Source organism: Monodelphis domestica, chromosome 4 (assembly GCF_027887165.1).
Source record: "Monodelphis domestica isolate mMonDom1 chromosome 4, mMonDom1.pri, whole genome shotgun sequence".
Taxonomy (NCBI): Eukaryota; Metazoa; Chordata; class Mammalia; order Didelphimorphia; family Didelphidae; genus Monodelphis; species Monodelphis domestica.
Genome location: NC_077230.1, coordinates 421930048 through 421950536, shown reverse-complemented (window position 1 = coordinate 421950536; position 20489 = coordinate 421930048). Strand labels below are relative to the sequence as shown.

Genomic DNA, 20489 nt, shown 5'->3' with positions numbered 1-20489 from the left:
TTGCCTCATGTTTATTAGAAAATAAATTCTATGTTGTATTATTTATTATATTATTGTAAAATAAAATATGTGTATAATTTAGACTCTTAGAATGATATAATTGTAGAATCATAGAATTCCTAACTTGCAGTCTCATCGAATTCTTCAATCTTGGAAATGCTGAATCTTGGACTTCTCTCAATTAGAATCTTAGAATCAGAGAATTGGGTCCAAAGAGTCTTTGAGTCTGGAGGCTCTTGGAAACATACCTACTTTGCTCATCTTAGAATTATGGACTCCAAGAAGTATCCCAGCATCCCAGGATCCCTCTCTCCTCCAGCCTTGTCTCTCCTCATGGGAGCTGATACTATTGCCTCCTCCCCTGGACCACACACACACACACACAATCTCTCTCTCTGTGTTGGTCTGTCTGTCTGTCTGTCTGTCTCTGTTTCTCTTCCCTCCCTCCCTCTCTGTCTCTGTTTCTCTCTTTCTCCTTCCTCCCTCCCTCTCTGTCTCTGTTTCTCTCTTTCTCCTCCTCCCTCCCTCTGTCTCTGTCTCTTCACCCCCCTTTTTCTTCCCCAGCCACATAGACATATGGACCCACCTCACAGACATCTTGAGCCAGGCTGCTGGGCTGGTCCTCAGCCCCGATCCATTGCTCTTCCTCTTCCTGCAGGGTTTGGAGTAGAGCAGCTCTAGTCTGCGCCTGGGAAAACAGAAGGAGGCATGATGTGATACCTAGAGAAGAAGTTCAGCAAGGTGGGGAGAAAGAATTCTTCTCTTCCCCACAATTCCCTTCACTCCCTGCACCACATCCTGCACCCAGCAGAGCCTTAGACAGACCTACAGGCCTTGGGACCAGAGACCTATAGAGTTCGACTGATTTAGTGGGAGCCCATTAGGGGATCAAGTTCAAAGGGATCTCAGTGGTCCCTGAGGCCTCTGGGAGTGGGAGTGAACGAGAATGGTCTACGATATCCTTGACCAAATGGGTAGCCAACGTTAACTGAAGTCCTCCCCTTCTGAATAACTCGAAATGTCGGAATTTTGCCTGGACGTCAGGCCCAAATCTGCCTCTGTAGTGGCAGGAGGTGTTCCTCCCACCCTGGCTGCCATTGCTCCCACTTCTCCCCTTGGGAGACTGAGAAGAAGCAGCTTGATTCTTCCCCTCCACGACAACTTCCATGCTCCCTGAGTCTTCTCTTGACTCGTTCCTTCAGCTCATCCTAATATGGCTTGAGACGCTGACCCCCCTGCTACCTTCCACAGCACCTCCTGCTTCCTTCCAGGCCCTTCCAGGTCGTCTTGGAACCACCTGTACCGGGCTATGTTGCCTGGTTGGTCTAGATCTCAGGTTCCTTTGTGTAGGGAACTCCTGGTAAGGAGAGTCTCACTACCAAAAGAGTCACAGCTAATAGACACCCTCAGGACTAGGAGAATTACCTGGCACAAGGAAGGGTTCGGTGATTTGCCCAGGGAAGATTTGAACCCAGGTCTCTCTAATTGTGAGGCCAGAACTACCTACTGCACTGCCTGACTGACCTCCACGAGCTGTCTGGTGACTCTATACTAACCCCTTCAAGATCCCGCCATCCCTTTAATGCTCATGCTAGGATTTTGCAGCTGTCTCCTGTAGTCCGGGGGAAGCACTCTGCCTAGGCAGAGCCCCAAATGAATCTTGGGGGTTTATGAATAATGAACAAGACCAGCGGCACTCTTCGTGGCTCATGCCCCAGCTCAGAATTTCTAGGAAGAATCCGAATCTGTTTCATATCAGCTCTCCCTGAGGGCTATTAACTTCCAACTCTGTCAAGAACCCTTCCAAATACACCTTCTTCAGGGCAGTAATTAAAAGAGAAGCCCGGACTCATTGGCCAAGCAACAAGAAATCAATGGCCACCTCCAGGTGAGTGACCTTTCTTATTCTCCCTTCTCCTAGAATGGCTCAGTGTCCATTCCCCAAAATTCTCTCACAAGAGTATGTCACTGCCCACCTCAAGAACCATTAGTAGCTCCCTAGTGTCTGAAGTACTCAGCAGATAGACAAAGAGAAAGAGACAGATGGCTCCACAGCCGATAGATAGATGTGGATGGAGAGAGAGAGTGGATGGATGGAGAGGCAGCCCCACAAATGACAGATGTACATCAGCTAGCTGGCACAACGTGGCGTGACTCAGCTCCCCTCCACACTCGTTTCCCATGATTCCTCTTTGGGCCCTCTACATTCTAGCCTGACCAGTCTGCTTGTCCTTCCCCGAGATTAGCATCCCTTAGGTTTTGCCTGACTGACTCCACATACACAATCGATATGCAATGGCTGGCTTTCTCTAAGAGGGAAGTGGGGAGGGAGGGAGGGAGAGAAGTTGGAACTCAAAGAGTTTAAAGAGGAGTGTCCAAGTTGTCATGACCCGTCATTGGGAAAATGTCCAATTTTTCACTTAAAAAGAAAGAAATGAGCGTCCCACCTCTGCCTTTCTCCAGGCTGTGCGCTTTGTGCCTGGAATGCACTCACTCCTCATCCATGCCCTTTCTAAGCCCCAGAGGGCTCTAGGATAGCCTCAAAGGTACTCTGAAGACTTCAGGCTCCGTGGGGAAGCGAGGTAAGCTTCCCTCCAGGGTAAAGTGAGGCACCTCCTCCTCCTTTCCTGGTTCCCCATGGTTGGGGTGCTCTCCCAGCTCAGATGGTTGGGGTGGGGGCAGAAGAGGGACAGGAACAGAGTCCTCTGATCCCTGCCCCCCGACTTCCTGCCCAAGTGGGGTCCCCTGTCTCTCTGGCCCCTTGGCACAGAGGGGGGATCGGGCCCCTTCTAACCAGTCATAATGGTCCTGATGCTGCCAGCTGTCTGCCCCCTGTCTCCCTTCAGGCTTGGGCTGGATCCTCCTTTGGCCATTTTTGTTGTGGCCCTCCTGGTCTAAAGATCGTTCTCAGAGCCACAGTCTGGGGAACGACAGGACTGTCCAAGGCAGGGGGGCCAGGGGACCCCCAAAACCTCCGATGACTTCCTTGGACCCTGCCCCCTTCCTCCCCTCACCTTGACGTCAGTCACGCATTCATCCTCTAGGCTCCGAACAGTTTCAGCGGGAAGCAGGGGCCCCAGCTGGCCATTCTCCAGGGCCACCATGTTCACCAGGCCCGAGATCTCCCTGAGAGAGAGAAAGGAAGGCGCTGGTGAGGCCGCGGCAAAGAAGGGAACGCCCCAGGAAAAGCAGACAAAGTCCTTCTCCCCCAGCCCAGCTCTTCTGAGACACTGAGCAGCCCCTCCAGGCCTCCTCCCTTAGAGGATCAACTACAGAGTCCCCAGCCTCGACCTTCCTGGAGGCAGAGCAAGCAGAGGGTGCAGGGTGGGGAAGATTGTCAGGGCTGCAAGTGCCAGGCTGAAGTGTCTCATCTTTATTAATGGGCTCTGGGGAGTCATGGGAGGCTCTTGAGCAGGGGAGTTTAGCAACTTATAGAATGTCAGGGCCAGAAGGGCCCTAAGAACATACAAAGTAGATTGTTAAAGCAAAACGGGGACTTGGGACCTCGGACGTTAACCCTTTAAGTGTCGGTAAGAAGGTGGCCAGAGCTGAAAGGGGACCTCAGACTCTCTCATTTTATAGGGTGGATACTGAGGCTCAGAGGAGGGAAGGAGGGACCTGCTCCATGACCCCAACCCCTTAGTCTCTGTCCCCTTCGGGATCTCACCTTGGATAAACTTGGTTGTGCCAATACAGAAGGGCATAGCGGTCAGCCAGAGGGAGCCAGTGGTAGGTGGCCTTCCTCAGCCAGTCAGAGAGCGCCCCATGATAGCCTCGAAGATAGACTCCGAAGGCTCCCAGGCTCGGTGGGTAAGCGGGTGCCAGGCGGGTCCGAACAGCTCCCATGTCTTCTCGAAGCCTAGATCTCAGGGCTTCCAGCCTCCCGGCCATGGCCTCGGCCTCTGTCCTGGCAGCCTCCTCCAGTCGCTCCCCAGCCACCTGGGCCACAGCCTCAGCCCAGCGAGCCCGGAACCTTCGGGCTGCTCCTGGTCCCCGGCGCCCATCGGCCTCCTCTTCCTGGGCCAGGACCTGGCCCAGCTGGGTCAGGGGAGCCCCTCCAGGCCCCCCAGTGGCCCCAGGGTCTGCCAGGGTCTCCCTGACCAGTGCCCAGAGCTCTCGCTGCAGGGCCTCATAGAGGAGGGTCACATCTCGGGCCCGGCGACCCTCAGGGAGACCCCGGCCACCCTCTAGGCTGCTAGGGCTGGAGCCCGAGGTCATCAGCTTCTCTTCAGCCTCCAACTCCAGGATGTGCTCATCTGCCCGTGCCAATTCCCGCTTCTGGATCAAACTGAGGATCTCTAGGACTATGGGGACAAACACCGTGGGGGACCAGGGTCACAGGGGGCCGGGAGGTGGGAGGCCGGACAGAGCAGAGATGGAGGTGGAGGGAGAAGAGTGGGGCAGGAGAGGCAAGAGAGAGAAGGAGAAAGAGAGGGAGAGAGACAGAGAGGAGAGAGAAAGAGAGCGAGAGAGAGAGAGAGACAGAGAGACAGAGAGACAGACAGAGAGAGAGAGAGGGAGAGAGAGAAAAGGAGGGAGAAGAGAGGAAGGAGAGAGAGGCAGAGAGACAGATAGAGGGAGGAGAGGGGGAGAGAGGGAGGAGAGGGGAAGAGAGAGCGGAGAGAAAGAGGGAGAGAAAGAAAAGGAGGGAGAAGAGAGGAAGGAGAGAGAGGCAGAGAGACAGATAGAGGGAGGAGAGGGGGAGAGAGACAGAGAGAGAGGCGAGAGAGAGACAGAGAGAGACAGAGACAGAGAGACAGAGAGAGGAGAGAAAGAGGGAGAGAGAGAAAAGGAGGGAGAAGAGAGGAAGGAGAGAGATGCAGAGAGACAGATAGAGGGAGGAGAGGGAGAGAGAGAGGCAGAGAGACAGATAGAGGGAGGAGAGGGGGAGAGAGAGAGGCAGAGAGAAAAGGAGAGAAAGAGGGAGAGAGAGAAAAGGAGGGAGGAGAAGAGAGGGAGGAGAGAGAGGCAAATCAACAGAGAGAGAGAGAGACAGACAAAGAGAAAGACAGAGAGGCAGACAGAGACAGAGGAGAGAAAGAGGGAGAGAGAGAAAAGGAGGGAGGAGAAGAGAGGGGGAGGAGAGAGAGGCAGAGAGACAGACAGAGAGAGAGGGAGGAGAGAGAGAGAAGGAGAGGGGGAGAGAGAAAGGGGTCAGGGGAGGTGAGAATAGGGGTGGGATGAGGGGCACAGAGGCTGTTGGGAGGAAGCGGTTGGAAGGATTTGGGGAAACTGTCTAGGATGTACAGAGCAGGTCATGGGCTCCAGCAGTGAGGGGATAGAGAGGGCCATTTGGGGTAGGGACAGAGGTCAGCGGGGGATAGCTGGAAAAGGCCCAGGGGGTGGTTGAAGCCCTCTAGGGGCCCAGGGGCTCCCCTTGACCCTCCCCCGCTTCTGCTTCCTACTTGCAGATAAGCCGTTTCCTGTCCAGGAGCTATTTCTGCCCATCCGCTTCCAGAAGGTGGGGAGGGGAGGTGGGTTCCCCCAGCTCCCAGCACTCTCCTCCCTCTCCCTCCTGGCCCCCTCCCTCGGGGTCTGGGCCAGGCCCTGGCTCCATTGTGGCCTCTGAGCTGAGCAGAGCTCTGGGGTTGGAGCAGGGTCAGTACTAGGGGCCGGAGCTAGAGTGGGGATCAGGCTGGGGAATGGGGCCAGGGCTGGGGGAGAGAAGGAATAATGGAGTGAGGGTCGGAATCCAGGTTGGAATGACTCTCAGGGTCAGGGTTCGAGTGTTTTTGTTCTTTTTGAGCCCTTCCCTTCCATCTTAGATTCAATATCGTGTATTGGTTCCAAGGCAGAAGAGCCCTATGGGCTGGGCAATGGGGTGGAGTGACTTGCCCAGGGTCACAAAGCTAGAAAGTGGCTGAGGTCACATTTGAACCCAGGACCGCCCATTTCTAGGCCTGGCTCTCCATCCACTGAGCCACCCAGTGGCCTCCATGGTCAGAGTTAAGGGGCTAAACTCACAGGCCAGGGTCGGGCTAGAGCTGAGTTTGGACTTGGGTTTGGAGTTGAGCTTGGAACAAATGCTGCCTTTGCCTCTGGGGGCCACCTCGAGACCCAGAGCTGAGGTTGGGGACGGACCTGGGGCCCCAGAGCAGCCTGGGACCAGAGGGTCAGAACGGGAGGTAGAGCTGGGTCAGAACCGGGCTTGGGGCTGAGTCCCGAGTTAGGCTTGGAGTCCCAAGACGGCAGATCCCAGAATGAAAGCTGGAAGGGATTTCAGAATCCCTGGAGGCCAACCCTCTCCTACGATGAAAGGATGCAGGCCCAGGACGGGTAGATGACTTGTCCAAGGTCACGGAGACAGCAAGCAGGGGAGGTGGGGTTTACTGCCTCCAGAGCTCTTGGGCCTGGGCTCGGGGGTGGGGTTGGAGTCGGATCAGAGCCAGGGTCTGAGGCGGGGTTCCATTTGGGGTCAGGGCCAGCGTTGGGGTTAGGATGAGCCTGGGGCCTCGGCTGGCTTTGGGATTAGAGTGGGGGGCCAAAGGGCTTAGCGTCGAGGCCCTGGCGGGCTCCCTCTCTCCCTGGCTCATGGCCATCTCACATTTCTTTACCCGCCCCACTCACCAGACAGCGGCTCCTTCGCCTTGGGTGGCGCTGGGGCTGGGGGTGGCGTCCCCAGGGCTGGCTCCCCTGAGGGCATCAGCCTTTCTGCCAGGGAGCCCCGCCGGGGCTTTGGCCCTCGTCCCAGCCTCAAGAAGGCCAGCCTCCGGGCTGCCTCTCCTGCAGCCTCAGCATCCCCTGATCCACCCTGTCGGGCCCCGTTGAGCCTGGCCAAGAGGCCAAAGTCGGCAGAGCTCCGCCGGACCCCAGGGCCCAGCACCCGGCCCAGGAAGGAGCGCGACTCCCCGTCTCCAGGGCTGCCCACCCTTCGGCCCCCTCCCCTGCCCAGCCTGAAGGGTGACAGGCCCACCAGCTTCTCCAGGGTGGCCCGGCGGTGGCACGAGGCCCCATTGGGCAGGGTAGGGGCTGACTCCCTGCGGAAGGCATCCAGCCCCCCCTTCTCCTCCTCGTCCTCTGCCCCCGACGAGGACTCAAAGGGGTTCCTGGAAGGCGTCAGGGGCAGGGTGTTGGCGCGGCTCCCCTTTGGGTCTGGCATGCGAAGGCTCTTCAGGATAGGCATTGTGGCGCCGGGACCTACAAGCAGAACCAGCGTCTTAACACCGCACATCGGACACTGAGCGTCCTGGCCCCCTTTCCAGTCCCGGATCTCTTGGACTCTTCGTGCCTCGTCTCGGGGAAGCCAAAGCTTGGGGCTCCGGAGCCCCGAAATCTCAGACTCGAAGAACCTGGGAGAATCCTCAAACCTCAGGCTTACATCCTTTTTTCCCTTCTTCTTTAAACCCTCACCTTCTGTCTCAGACTCAATACTGGGTATTGGCTCCAAGGCAGAAGAGTGGTCAGGGCTAGGCCATGGGGGTCAAGTGACTTGCCCAGGGTCACACAGCTGGGAAGTGTCTGAAGCCAGATTTGAACCCAGGACCTCCCGTCTCTGGGCCTGGCTCTCCATCCACTGAGCCACCCTGCTGCCCCCAGGCTTATATTCTTTCAGGAATTTTTGGTTCACGGAATCTTAGAATATTTGAATTCTTGAATCACAGACCCCTAGAATTCTGCATTTAGAAAATCCTTAACTTGTAGAGTTTCAGGATCGCAATCTCATCTTAGACAGCTAGTTGGTGCAATGGATAGAATGCTAGGTCAGAAAGACCCGAGTTCAAATCTAGCCTTAGACACTTAATAGTTGTGTAACCCTGGGCAAGTCACTTCACCACTGCCTGCCTCCGTTTCCTCAACTGTAAAATGGGGATGATAAAAGCATCTACTTCCCAGCATTGTTGTGAGTCTCAAGTGAGATACTATTTGTCAAGCACACAGTTTGTGTGGCATAAGTGGTCATTATTCCTCCTCCTCCTCCTCTTCCTCCTCCTTCTCCTCCTTTTCCTCTTCCTCCTCCTCTTCCTCCTCCTCTTCCTCCTCCTTCTCCTCCTTTTCCTCTTCCTCCTCCTCTTCCTCCTCCTCTTCCTTCTCCTCTTCCTCCTCTTCCTCCTCCTCCTCTTCCTCCTCCTCTTCCTCTTCCTTCTCCTCTTCCTCCTCCTCCTCTTCCTCCTCCTCCTTCTCCTCCTTTTCCTCTTCCTCCTCCCCTTCCTCCTCCTCCTCTTCCTCCTCCTCTTCCTCCTCCTCCTCCTCCTCCTTCTCCTCCTTTTCCTCTTCCTCCTCCTCTTCCTCCTCCTCCTCTTCCTCCTCTTCCTCCTCCTCCTCCTCCTCCTCAGCTCCCAGATGCAGCATTCTAGAGTCTTAGACCAAACCCTTGGACTCCCGGAATCTCAGTATTTCAGAATTCTGGGAATCCTGACTGAATTCAAGAAGCCTTGATTCTTCGAACCCCAGGCTCAGAGACTCCCTGAATCATTCCCGTGGGCCCCTGGGCTCCCACACTCAGGGCCTCTTGGAACTCTGCATTTCTTGCAGGGACCTGTCTAGAATATTGCTCCCAGAGTGATGCGCCATTTTGGGTGGGGCTGTGGAACTGGCCCCAGACGAGCCCCACCTCAGCCCCCTGCACTTTGTCTGGTTCTGACCAAAGGAGAAGCCAGCCGGCCTGCCCAGGCCCCATCCCCTCCCAAAAATCAGCCTTCAAGGCCTCTCTCAAGTGGTGCCTCCTTTCAACAGCTCATCCTGAGTACATGACTCACAGCATCTCAGGGTTGAAAGGGATTTCCGAATGAGACCAGGAGCCTCTTGAGAGCAGACACTGTTTTTGCTTTCTGTCTTTGCCATCCCTCCCCCACCCCCAGCCCTTCCCACGGTGCATGCAGTAAGCATTTAATATATGCTTGTTGATTGACTAGTGACCGTTGGGGTCATCTACTCTACTCTGTCCCCAAACAAGAATCCTTTCTCCTACACTTGGCAAGAGGGCAACTTCCCATGAACCCCCCTCCAGGGAGGGAGAACCCACTACTTTGGGGCAGCTCTAACTCTAGCTCCCCCCCTTGCTCCTGGTTTTGCCCTTCGGGGTAGGGGTGGGGGCAGCAGAACGACACTATTCTCTCCTTCCCAGAATGGTCCTTCGGTGGCTTGGGGGCAGTTCTCAGGTCTCCCTCAAGCCCTCTCTTCTCCAGGCTAACCATACCCGCCTACCCAGACCAGCTCGAGACCCTTCAGCCATCTGCTTGCCCATTTCCTGGATGCTCTCCAATGTCTGTGTTCTTTCTAAAATATGGCACCCAGAACTGAGCTCGATAATCCAGATGCACTCTGATCATGACCAAAAATTGTATTTCTTTCTTGACTGCAGCTAGATTCCTATTCAACTTCTGGTACACTAAGACCTTCCCACCCCCAGATCTTCTCAGACAAACTTCCATAGAACCAGGCTTCCGCCATCTTGAATTATCAAGTTGAGTTTTTGAATCCAGGTCTTTCAGGGCAGTGTGAGGTTCTCATGAATTCCAAATGTCTTCCACCATTGTGGCTATTCCTCTGACCCCTTGCCATGTGCCATTTACGCCTTTGTCCAAGTCTTTGAGAAAATATTCAACATCATAGGGCTGAGTGCAAATCCATTGGTAACTCCATTAGAAAGCCCTTCTTTAAACTGTGTAGAGGGCAGTGGATTGAGAGTCAGGCCTAGAGATGGGAGGTCCTAGGTTCAAATCTGGCCTCAGACACTTCCCAGCTGTGTGACCCTGGGCAAGTCACTTAACCCCCATTGACTAGCCTTTTCTATTTTTCTGCCTTGGAACCATATACAGTATGGAGTCTAAGAAGGAAAGAGACGGTTTAAAAGAGAGAGTGGATAGGTGACTCAGTAGACTGAGAGCCAGGCCTAGAGATGGGAGAAGCTGGGTTCAAATCTGGCCTCAGACACTTCCCAGCTGTGTGACCCTGGACAAGTCACTTAACCCCCATTGCCTAGCCCTTACCATTTTTCTGCCTTGGAACCAATACACAGTATTGATTCCAAGACAGAAGGTGAGGGTTTAAAATTAATAAACAAACATAATAAATAAACTGTGTAGAATATTTCCTGTCTATTCTTTGGGTGTGGCCATTCAATCTATTCCAAAACCATTTATTTGTCTCGTCCTCTAGACCCACCTCTCTATCTTGTCCCAAAACATAGCTTGTGAGAGTCTAGACACACCTCTCCATCTTGTCTACAAGCATAGTTTGGGAGACTTTTTTTTTTCAATTTCTTTGATATAATCTAGGTAAATTATACCCACCGCCTTCCCTGATTGACCAGTCTAGTAACCCTCTCAGAGAAGGAAATAAGGTTAAGCTGGCGTGACTTGTTTTTGACAGAGCCACGGTAACCTTTTGTGCTCATGGATTCCTTTTAGGGATATTCACTCACCAGCTACCTGATGATACATTCTGGAATTTTACTAGGAATGCAAGTGAGGCTCACTGGACTATGGTTTGCAGGCACCACTTTCTTCCTTTTCCCTTCTCCACTCCTTGGGCCCCTTTTCCATTCTCTATGATCAACAGTCACACCAGCTAGTTTTCCAGGACTCTGGAATAGAGCTCATCTGGACCACCCAAACAGTTCTATGCCCTCTTAGCCTGGATATGGACTCTCTAGTAACCATTCTGGTTTTGTCTTCAGTTTAAAAATCATTCTCTTTGGGGGGCAGCTGGGTGGCTCAATGGATGGAGAGCCAGACCTAGAAATGGGAGGTCCTGGGTTCAAATCTGGCCTCAGATACTTCCCAGCTGTGTGACCCTGGGCAAGTCACTTGACCCCCATTGCCTAGCCCTTACCATTCTTCTGCCTTAGAATCAATACACAGTATTGACTCCAAGATGGAAGGTAAGAATTTTAAAAAAATCATTCTCTTTGGTCAAGAAGACACAAACAAGATAAACTGAGGCAATGGAACTGTTCATTTTTTTTAAAACCCTCACCTTCCGACTTAGAATCAATGCCATGTATTGATTCCAAGGCAGAAGAGCAGGAAGGGCTAGGCCATGGGAGCTAAGTGACTTCTCCAGGGTCACACAGCTAGGAAGTATCTGATACCAAATTTGAACCCAGAGCTTCCCATCTCCAGGCCTGGCTCTCTATCCACTGAGGCTCCTAGCTTTCCCTGACTCTTCCTTCTTTGATCTTCTCCTTAACTCAATGGCTTTAAAAACCCTCCTTTTTGTTGTCCTTAATTTTCTTGGCTAGCCTCTGCTTATTATGAGCTGAGGCAATGGGCATTTTTTTCTCCTCTCTCTCTCCACCAAGTCAGATATGACTCCATCCCTCTTCTGAGCCGTTGCGGCTTGACACCAGCGTTCCTTCACTCATCACTCATCCTTCCCCTCCCCTCGGATACCACCACTAATCACACTATATGATCCGGTCCCCCTTTGAGGGCGGGGTCCATGGGTACAGAAGAAAAATCACTAGCTGTGCAGTCAAAGGACCTGAGTTCAAATCCTGCCCTTCCCACTTACCTACTTCCTGGCTCTCAGTTTTGTCATGTGCAAAATGAAAAAGGTGGACTAGAGAGCCTCTGAGGTCCCCTCTGGTTCTGGAGATTGAATTAAGAACAAGCTAGCTGCAGAGGCCAATGGAGAAAGCTGTGAGAACCCTTGAAGTTAGTGTACATTAAGCTGGCCTCTGGTCTTTAACATCTAAGCACTGATGGCTGACATACAGGGGTTGAGCTACTGCTGGCCACTGATTGGCTTCCAAGGGCAAGGAATTAGGCAGAAGCAAGGAGACCAGCACTGCCAAACATCTGACTTCTCCAACTCTGAGAGACAAGGAGGATTATTGATCTTAGAGACTGAAGACCTGGGTTCAAATTCCCTCTCCAAAACTTTTATTGCTGTTCCATTGTGTCCAACTCTTTGTGGCCCAGCTGGTTTTCTTGGCAGAGATACTGGAATGGTCTGCCATTTCCTTCTCCAGTTCATTTTACAGATGAGGAAACTGAGGCAAGCAGGGTGAAGTGACTTGCCTAGGGTTATAAAACTAGTGTTTAAAGTTGGATTTGAACTCAGGTCTTTCTGACTCCAGGCACAATGAGTCACCTAAATGCCCATCTAACTTCTTAATAATCATAAAAAGAACACACACCATTATACAGCAAGCTTTGCAAAGAGCTTCCGTATATTTACTTTGTTCGATCACCCATTGATTCCCTAGGATCCTTTCCCCTAGATGAGCCTCAGTTTCCCTCTCTAAAAAAGAGGAGTATCATGCCTCACTGGAAAGGTATGTTTACATTTAAAGTCCAACCATGATCTGACTCTAGGAGGATCACACTTTTATTCCCCATTCAGGCACTCTAGCCACTGTTTTTGCTAACAACATCACATCTACCTTTTGCATAGCCTTCAAACAAGCTAGGATCTCTTCCTAGAAAACCTTCTTTCTTTACCTCCTTCTTAGAGCCTCGAACTCCCTTCATGGTTCAACTCAAGTGCCACCTGCTGTAAGCAGCCTTTCCTGATCGTGCCAGTTGTTAGGGACCCTTCCCAAGTACTTTTCTGTATTTGTGGATAATTTTTTGTACATGCGAATCCATGTACATATAGCCAAATAGAATGTGAGCTCCTTGAGGGCAGCAACTATTATAGTTTTGTCTTGGTATTCCCAGAACCTAATAGAGTGCCTAGTACAGAGTAGGCAACTCATAAGTCATTAGTGAAATGAATTTAAAACCATAGTGCTGTGGCATGAGGATATGGGAAGAAAGAGGAGGAGAGGAAGAAGAAGAAGAAGAAGAAGAAGAAGAAGAAGAAGAAGAAGAAGAAGAAGAAGAAGAAGAAGAAGAAGAAGAAGAAGAAGAAGAAGAAGAAGAAGAAGAAGAAGAAGAAGAAGAAGAAGAAGAAGAAGAAGAAGAAGAAGAAGAAGAAGAAGAAGAAGAAGAAGAAGAAGAAGAAGAAGAAGAAGAGAAGAAGAAGAAGGAGGAGGAGGAGGAGGAGAAAGAGGAGGAGGAGGAGAAGGAGGAGGAGGAGGAGGAGGAGAAGGAGAAAGGAGAAGGAAGAAGAAGAAAGAAGGAGAAGAGGAGGAGGAGGAAGAGGAGGAGGAGGAGAAGGAGAAAGGAGAAAGGAGAAGGAAGAAGAAAGAAGGAGAAGAAGAGAAGGAGGAGGAGGAAGAGGAAGGAAGAAAAAATAGTAGTAGTAGTAGTAGAGTAGTAGTAGTAGTAGTAGTAGTAGTAGTGGTGGTGGTGGTGGTGGTAGTGGTGGTAGTAAAATTATTGACCATTGCATTGATCAGAGTTCTGATGGCTTACAAAAATTATTTTCCTTTACATTGTGGTCATTGTATAAATTGTGTTCTTGGTTCTGTTTTCTTTGCTCTGTATCGGTTTATAGAAATCTTCTAAAGTTTCTATTAATTATTTCTATGATTTTTTATGGTGCAATCATTTCCTAGCCAGTCAAAAAACACTTATGAAATGCCAAAAACAAAATAAAAAGGACAAACCACCCACTACCACCACCTTAGTGCTAGAGGAATTAGAGCTGTCATTATGACCATTCCTCTATTGCCAGCTACTAAAGAGCTACACTGAGGAGAGAGATCAATGTGGATTGGAACATTCTTCTCTCCTGAGCCAGGAGCACAGGGTGTCAGGATGTTTTGTTTTGTTTTTTTAAACCCTTACCTCCTGCCTTAGAATCAATACTATGTATTGGTTCTAAGACAGAAGAGAGGTAATGACTAGACAATGGGGGTAAGTGACTTGTCCAGGGTCACATAGCTGGGAAGTGTCTGAGGTTAGATTTGAACCCAGGACCTCCCATCTCTGGCCCTGGCTCTCAATCCCCTGAGCTCCCCAGCTGCCCCCTGTCTTAGGCTGTTCTTTAGGATTTAATCTATTTAGATTTCCTGGGACTGAACATAACCAGGTCCCAGGGTAGATTCATTTGTGGCTTGCCAACTATAAGGGCATAGTAAACAAGTGAATATTGGAGGTTTAGGGATATCAGAAAATCATAAAAGCAAGTAAAGCTAGGATTAAGTCAAGCTGGGAGTGACAACAGACGTTTATTCACGAAGGCACATAAATGTATCAAGGCGTTTGTGTTTCTTGGAATCCTGATATAAATTACACATATAAAAAAAGCCAACGGCAAAGAGTCCTGCTTTAAGGATCTCACCATCATGAGAGCTGGCATGATGCCAAAGAAAGGGCCTCAGTTTTAAGCTCCAGCTCCTGCCACTTCCTAGTTGGGCAAATAACTTCCCCTTTCTGAGCCCCAGATTCTTTAGCTATGAAACAGTCAACAATATTTGTATTACTTACTTTAGGAGAAATCCACTTGATAAGGAGAGAATCATAATAGGAAAACAAGCAATAAGGTTGATTTTGCAGGCATTTGTACTGTTGTACACATGAAGAAACTGGGTCTATGAGAGGCCAAATTACTTGCCCAGAGTCACAGCTAATGTGTTTGAGGTGGGATTTGAACTCAGATCATTCTGATTAGAAGCTCTATTCACTATACACTTTTGTTGTTGTTCAGTCGTGCTAGATTCTTCATGATCCCATTTGGATTTTTCTTGGCAAAGATATTGGAATGGTTTGCTATTTCTTTCTCTAGTTCGTTTTACTGATGAGGAAACTGAGGCAAACAGGGTTAAGTGACTTGCCCCAGGTCACATAGCAAATACCTGTTGGAGGCTGGATTTGAACTCAGGTCTCCTTGACTCCAGCATTCTACCTATCGAACCCCCCCCCCATCACTATCCCCACTATACCATGCTATCATCTTCATTCCCAACATTCCACTCCTCACTCCATCATCATCCTCCCCTTCTGCCTACTAATTAGTACTCTAGCATTCTCTGCTTTCCTGCTTCTCACCTCTCTCAGCCCTAGTTTCTCTGATGTTCCCATGGGACTCAGTGGCTCTGTTGCTTGTTCCCTGTGTGGTCTTGAGAAAACTTCTGAGACCTGTTTCCTCCTCTTGTAAAATGGTGGCCAGGAAGTTTCCTTCTAGTTCTAAATCTTTGGTCCCATAATAGGCAGGACACAACTCAGGAAGAGGGAGAAAGCTAGTCAGCCCAACCAAGGGAAGGCTTGGAGCTAAGCTGGACACTCTCAGCTCTGAATCTGGCACCTTGGCTTGTCTAGAAAGAAGCTGCATAGATGATCTTAGACAAGTCATTTCACCTCTGCACCTCAGTTTCCCCATCTGTAAAATGAGGAAGTGGAGGACTAAATGACCTCCAACATTCCTTCCAGCTCCATTCGGAGAAGGCCAATGCTTTCTATGTCTCTCTGTGAGCTGCCCCAATTACAGTGAATAATAGGTTTTTAGTGAACAAAAAAGCCACTGATGGGTCCCACTTAACTGCCAATAATGCAGCGCCCCTCAGGTGGCCACAGTATTGAAATTCACACAGCGGGCTTCCATTGGGCTGGAACAAATTTCTCTGTTTTCCATAATCATAACTTTGAAGAGGGTAAATTTCAATGCATGAGACCACCTCAGGGCCACACATTATAGCTGTCCAGGGTTGGAGGAGGGGGGGGGGGACATTTATTAGGTAAAGGGTTTAAAAAGAAAAAAAAAGAAAGATTAGAAAGACAGAGAAAGAGAAAAAGAAAGAAAAGAGAGAAAGAGAAAACGAAAGAGAGAGAATGAGAAATGCTAATAGTGATGTAGGTTTCAGAGCAAAAGGCGACTTTCAGCTTCTGGCATAATCAAGTCTACCCCTTCACTGTACAAAAGGGGAAACTGAGGCCCGAGGTTATATACTTGATAAGTGGCAGAGCAGAGATTCGAACTTAAATCTTCTGACTCCAGGGAATGAATGAATGAATGAATGAAAGAATATTTATCAAATGCCTTAGAAGCAGGCACATGGTGCTGTGCTCAAATGGAAGTGAAAGTGTCTGCCCTCAAGAAGCTTCCTTTCTCCCAGGGATAAAGACACTTTCACAGAGAAGCATAAACAAGATAAGGAAACCGCAGCCCCCGCCGGGGAACTGTCTCCCCAAGATAAGGTCATTCCCAGTTAGCTCAATTTGCATTTATATTGCTTGGAAGCTGAACCATTTAGATAAAGACTTAAAGGGATCAAAATCTAAACAGGATTTGATGCTTTTTTGACTAATTAACCATTAGCGATCTCCTATCTTGGTTTACCCTAATCTTGAGTCAGTCAATAAACATTTTATTTTAAGATAAAAAAAATAAACATTTATTATTATAGCCAGGCAATTAGCTCAGTGCCAGACACATAACAGGTACTTCATAATTGCTTGTTCCCATCTTCTACAGGAAGCCTTCCCCCAATTCCTCCTCTTCCTCCTTTTCTTTCTTTCTTTCAACTCTTCCCTTCCATTTTATTTTATTTTATTTTTAATTTAAACCCTTAACTTCTGTCTTGGAGTCAATATTATGTATTGGTTCCAAGGCAGAGGAGTGGTAAGGGCTAGGCAATAGGGGTTAAGTGACTTGCCCAGGGTCACTCAGCTGAGAAGTGTCTGAGGTCACATTTGAACCCAGGACCTCTTGTCTCTAGGCCCAGCTCTCTCTATCCACTGAATCACTCCTCTTCTGATTTCTTCCCTCTGCATTAGTCCCTATTGATCCCATTGATTGATATAGCTTGCTTTGTATATTTCTGTTGTGGTTTCCTCCATTAGATTGGAAGCCTCTTTAGGGCAAAGACTGTCTTTTGCCTCTTTTTTTTTTTTTTGTATCCCCAGTGCCTAGAACATAGAGATGCTTAATAAATCAGTTGTTACCTCCCCCCCTCCCCCCACTATGCTAAGTTCTGAGGACACAAAGAAAAGCTCTCTAGAAGCTCTAGGTCTAATAGGGGACAGAACCTGGAATGGGAGCTCTGGAAAACTGAGGCTCACATGCATTTCTCTTAATTCCCAGTCCACTGCACATGCTTGAATTGCCCCCCTTTTATGCATTATTTAATTATTGTATTTTTATACAAAACAATAATAATAGCTAGAACACAGCGAGAGAAAGAAGTACTCTTAATTATCTCCATTTTACATACGGGTTAGGAAACCAAGGCAGAGAATAAGTGACTTGTCCAGGATCACACAGTATCTCTATAAGGCAGGATTTAAACTTGAGTCTTACTGACTCCACATCCAACATTTTATAGCTACTGTATCAACTAGCTGCCCAAAATGAGTGAGTGGGGGCTTCGAGCTAAACCTGTTCTCTAATTACGCATACTAGATGTAAGCTTATCTATTAGCACACAAGCTGGCTTACAATAGGGAATTAAAACCTGTTGTCTGACTGACTGTACTGCTCCCCAATTTTGGGGTAGAGCTTACCAAGTCTGTGACCGTAGTCATGGTGCCAATGGAGGAAAAAACCAACTCAGAGTCACTGAATGTGAGAGCAGCAAAGAAGGGACCAATCAATAGTCCATCTAATCCAACCCATACCCAAAAAGAAGCTGGACTAGACAATATTCATCCACCTGCTACTTCTCCAGACATCTCATTCCACTTTGAGACAGCTTTGTAAGGAAGTTTTCCCAGTATCAGTTGGCATCTTCCTATCTTCTACCCAGTGCTGGTGGTTCTGCAGTCTGGAGCCAAATAAATCTAATATCTCTGCCAGAGGCAGTCTTTCGAATCTTTGAAGACAGCTCACAACAGACACCCCACCCACTCCACTTCTTTCCTCCAGCCTTCTTTTATTTAGACTAACTAGTTCTCTCTCCTTCCTTCCTTCCTTCCTTCCTTCCTTCCTTCCTTCCTTCCTTCCTTCCTTCCTTCCTTCCTTCCTTCCTTCCTTCCTTCCTTCCTTATCTTTTGTCTTAGAATCAATTCTAAACATCGAGTCCCAAAGCCAAAGAGTGGTAAGGGCTAAATAATTGGGGTTAAGTGAATTGCCCAGGGTCATACATGGAGGAAGTGTTTAAGGTCAAATTTGAACCCAGGACCTTGAGTCTCCAGGCCTGGAATTAGTTACCTCTCTTAATTCTTTCAACCATTCCTCCTGTGCCACAGACCCAGAGTTTTTCACCATCCTGGCTGCCCTTCTTTGGACACTCTCTAGCTCATCACTGTCCTTCCTGGTGCCCAGAACTGAACACAACATCCAGATGAGCTCTGACAAGGGCAACCAGAGTCCATGGAAGACTAATCATGTCCCTATTCCTGGAAGCCATGCCCTTCTTCCTGAGACAGACCATATCCCGTTTGTCTGCTGCCATATCACCCTTCTGCCTCAAAATGAGCTTGACATGCATTAAAGCACCCCAAAAAGATCACTGCCTAGCTGGGCCGCCATCATTTTATAAGTGTAATGTTGATTTTTTGTACCCAAGCACAAGACTTAACATTCACGACTGTTGGCTGTCATTAACCTCACCCACAACTCCATTGGCCTGCTCCTGATGGCCCTCTCAGCTCGCTCTCACCTGTGAACTGCAGGAGCCTCCTGTCAACACCTTTATCTAAGTCACTGATCAAAATGTGGAAGAGCTCTGGAGACCTCCTTCTCTGAGCCCATCTGGCCCTCTCATTCATTGTCTAATCCATCATCCCTCCATTTGCCTCTGAAGGTCTACTTCTAAAGGAACCACTGATAGATAGTACCACCCTCAAGACCACTGAGCTTAGCTTTTAGTTCTCAACTCAGAGCCCCCACTCCAGGCATTTGGTCCTCCCTCTCCCTTTCTATACTCCCTCTCTCCTGTGGATTCAAGATGAAGGACGAATCCCATCTGCCCCTCCTATCTCCTTTCCTTTCCTTTTTTTAAACCTTCACCTTCTGCCCTAGAATCAATATTGTGTATTGGCTCTAAGGCAGAAGAGTGGTTAGGGCTAAGCAATGAAGGTTAAGTGACTTGGCCAGGGTCACACAGCTAGGATGCCTATCTCCTATCCTTAAGGGATAAGGAGTCAGGTGATCTTAGATTTGCTAATTCTTCCAGTAGCCTAGTCCTTCGGATGTCTTTCATCCTTGGAGGTTGGGGGGGGGGGGGCTCTTCTTAACCTGGAGATCCATCATGGTGGGGGGAGGGGAGAGCCAAACTCCCCCAAATCCCTAAGGTCTCCTCAGTCAAAATCACCAAGATTAAGAGCTGTGAAAACCATTAGAGCCAAGAACACGAGAGCTGGGAAAACCATCCGGACAGAAGATGTTCAAAGCTAAAAGGCATCTTAGAGTGCAGAGGGGCAGAGCTGGGAGGGGCCTTAGAACAGAGAACGTAGACCGTGCAGGGGGGCTTCAAACACAGAATGGCAGAGCCCTGAGATCAGGAAATGGTCCTCAGACCACAGAGCGTCAGAGCTCATCCTTAGAGACTCTTTGAACACAATCCCTTCATTTCTAAATGGAGAAACTGAGGCGCAGGAAGGGGAAGGAGCTTATATAAGGTCCCACAGTGAGGAAGGGGTAGAAGACAAATTAGAATCAATTGAGTTTTTGGTTTCATAACAGGACTCATTACCTGTTCCCAAGCTCTGCCCAGCTCGAGTATCACCGAACCTATTTTTCCCAGATTCCTAATCCCACCCCTTCCCACCTCCTCGTCAGACAACCCCCCCCACTGCCCCCACCAGGCGCCCACTGCTCCAGGTCCCAGCCTGACTCACTTCCCAGACGTCTCTCTTGCCCTCTCCTGCAGGATGTGTCTGCCAGAGCTTTTTTCTTCCCTAGGGTCTGCCCTTCCCCCTTTGCCCTTCTCTTCTGCCTCTTCTTCCTCCTTCTCACTTTAGCCATTATCCTCAGGCTCTCCCTGGTCTCAGCTGTCCTCCCTACCTGAATTCGGACTGGCAGATGGCCCATCCCTCCCTCTTTCCCAAGGGGCACTTCTCCTGCCTCCCATCTCTCTATCCTGCCTCCAGCTCTCCCTCTCCCACCCCTCCAGGTCTTCTTTTCACCCTTCATTTCTTCATCCCTCCCTCCACCCTGTGCCTTCTCACTTTGCCCTCTGGCCTCCCTCCCCCCCATCCCTCCATCTCCCCATCCCTCCATCCCTCATCTAAAAAATCCGAAGCAGAACGCTGGATTTGTAATCTCTGCCTCACCGGGTGGGCGCCTTTGGCAAGGACTAACTCTGGGACTCAGTTTTACCCTCTGGACAATGAGCCAATGACTTGGAGGGTCCCTGGCCCCTTCTCCTTAGAACTCCCTCCCTCTGGTTCCCATGATGTCTCCTTCCTGCCCCAGGCTTCCCAAAGATGGAAGATCCCATGCCCGACTCCTTCCTAGCCCCGGGCTTTCCCAGGTTGTTGGACAGAAAAGACCCCCCACTCCTTATGGCCATCCTACCTCCTGCCAACCCTTTCCAGGAGCTGGGGCCTGGGAAGCCGGGGTCCCTAGGGGAAGGGCCCTCACCTGAGTCCCTCTGACCGCTGGTCCCAGCCTCGGTCTGGAAGCTCCAAGTGGGCACTGCTGGCTGAGGGGAGTGGAGCCCCACCGGGGTGGGGGGACGGATCTGGGTCAATTTCCTGTCAGGAAACCCCTCCCTCTCTGGGGCCAGGGGGGCCGGGAGGGACTCATTATCTGTCTGCCCTCCAAGGCTGAGCTGT

At 49.9% G+C, this 20489-nt stretch overlaps 1 protein-coding gene across 3 annotated transcripts in view; it reads right to left on the bottom strand.

The window, feature by feature from the left end:
* The window catches only part of EXOC3L2 (exocyst complex component 3 like 2), a 29399-nt gene extending 8910 nt beyond the window's left edge, over positions 1-20489 (bottom strand). The window contains exons 1-5 of one of the 3 annotated variants that reach the window (XM_056796354.1): positions 20230-20489; positions 6568-7137; positions 3668-4304; positions 3015-3126; positions 587-688 (exon numbers count right to left, since the gene is read on the bottom strand). In XM_056796354.1, coding sequence (XP_056652332.1) covers positions 587-688; positions 3015-3126; positions 3668-4304; positions 6568-7123 — 1407 coding nt within the window. In that variant the 5' untranslated portion in view covers positions 7124-7137; positions 20230-20489. Of the gene's footprint in view, positions 1-586; positions 689-3014; positions 3127-3667; positions 4305-6567; positions 7138-20229 lie in introns of those variants that run through there. The other 2 variants (XM_056796353.1, XM_056796355.1) reach the window with 2 other exon arrangements.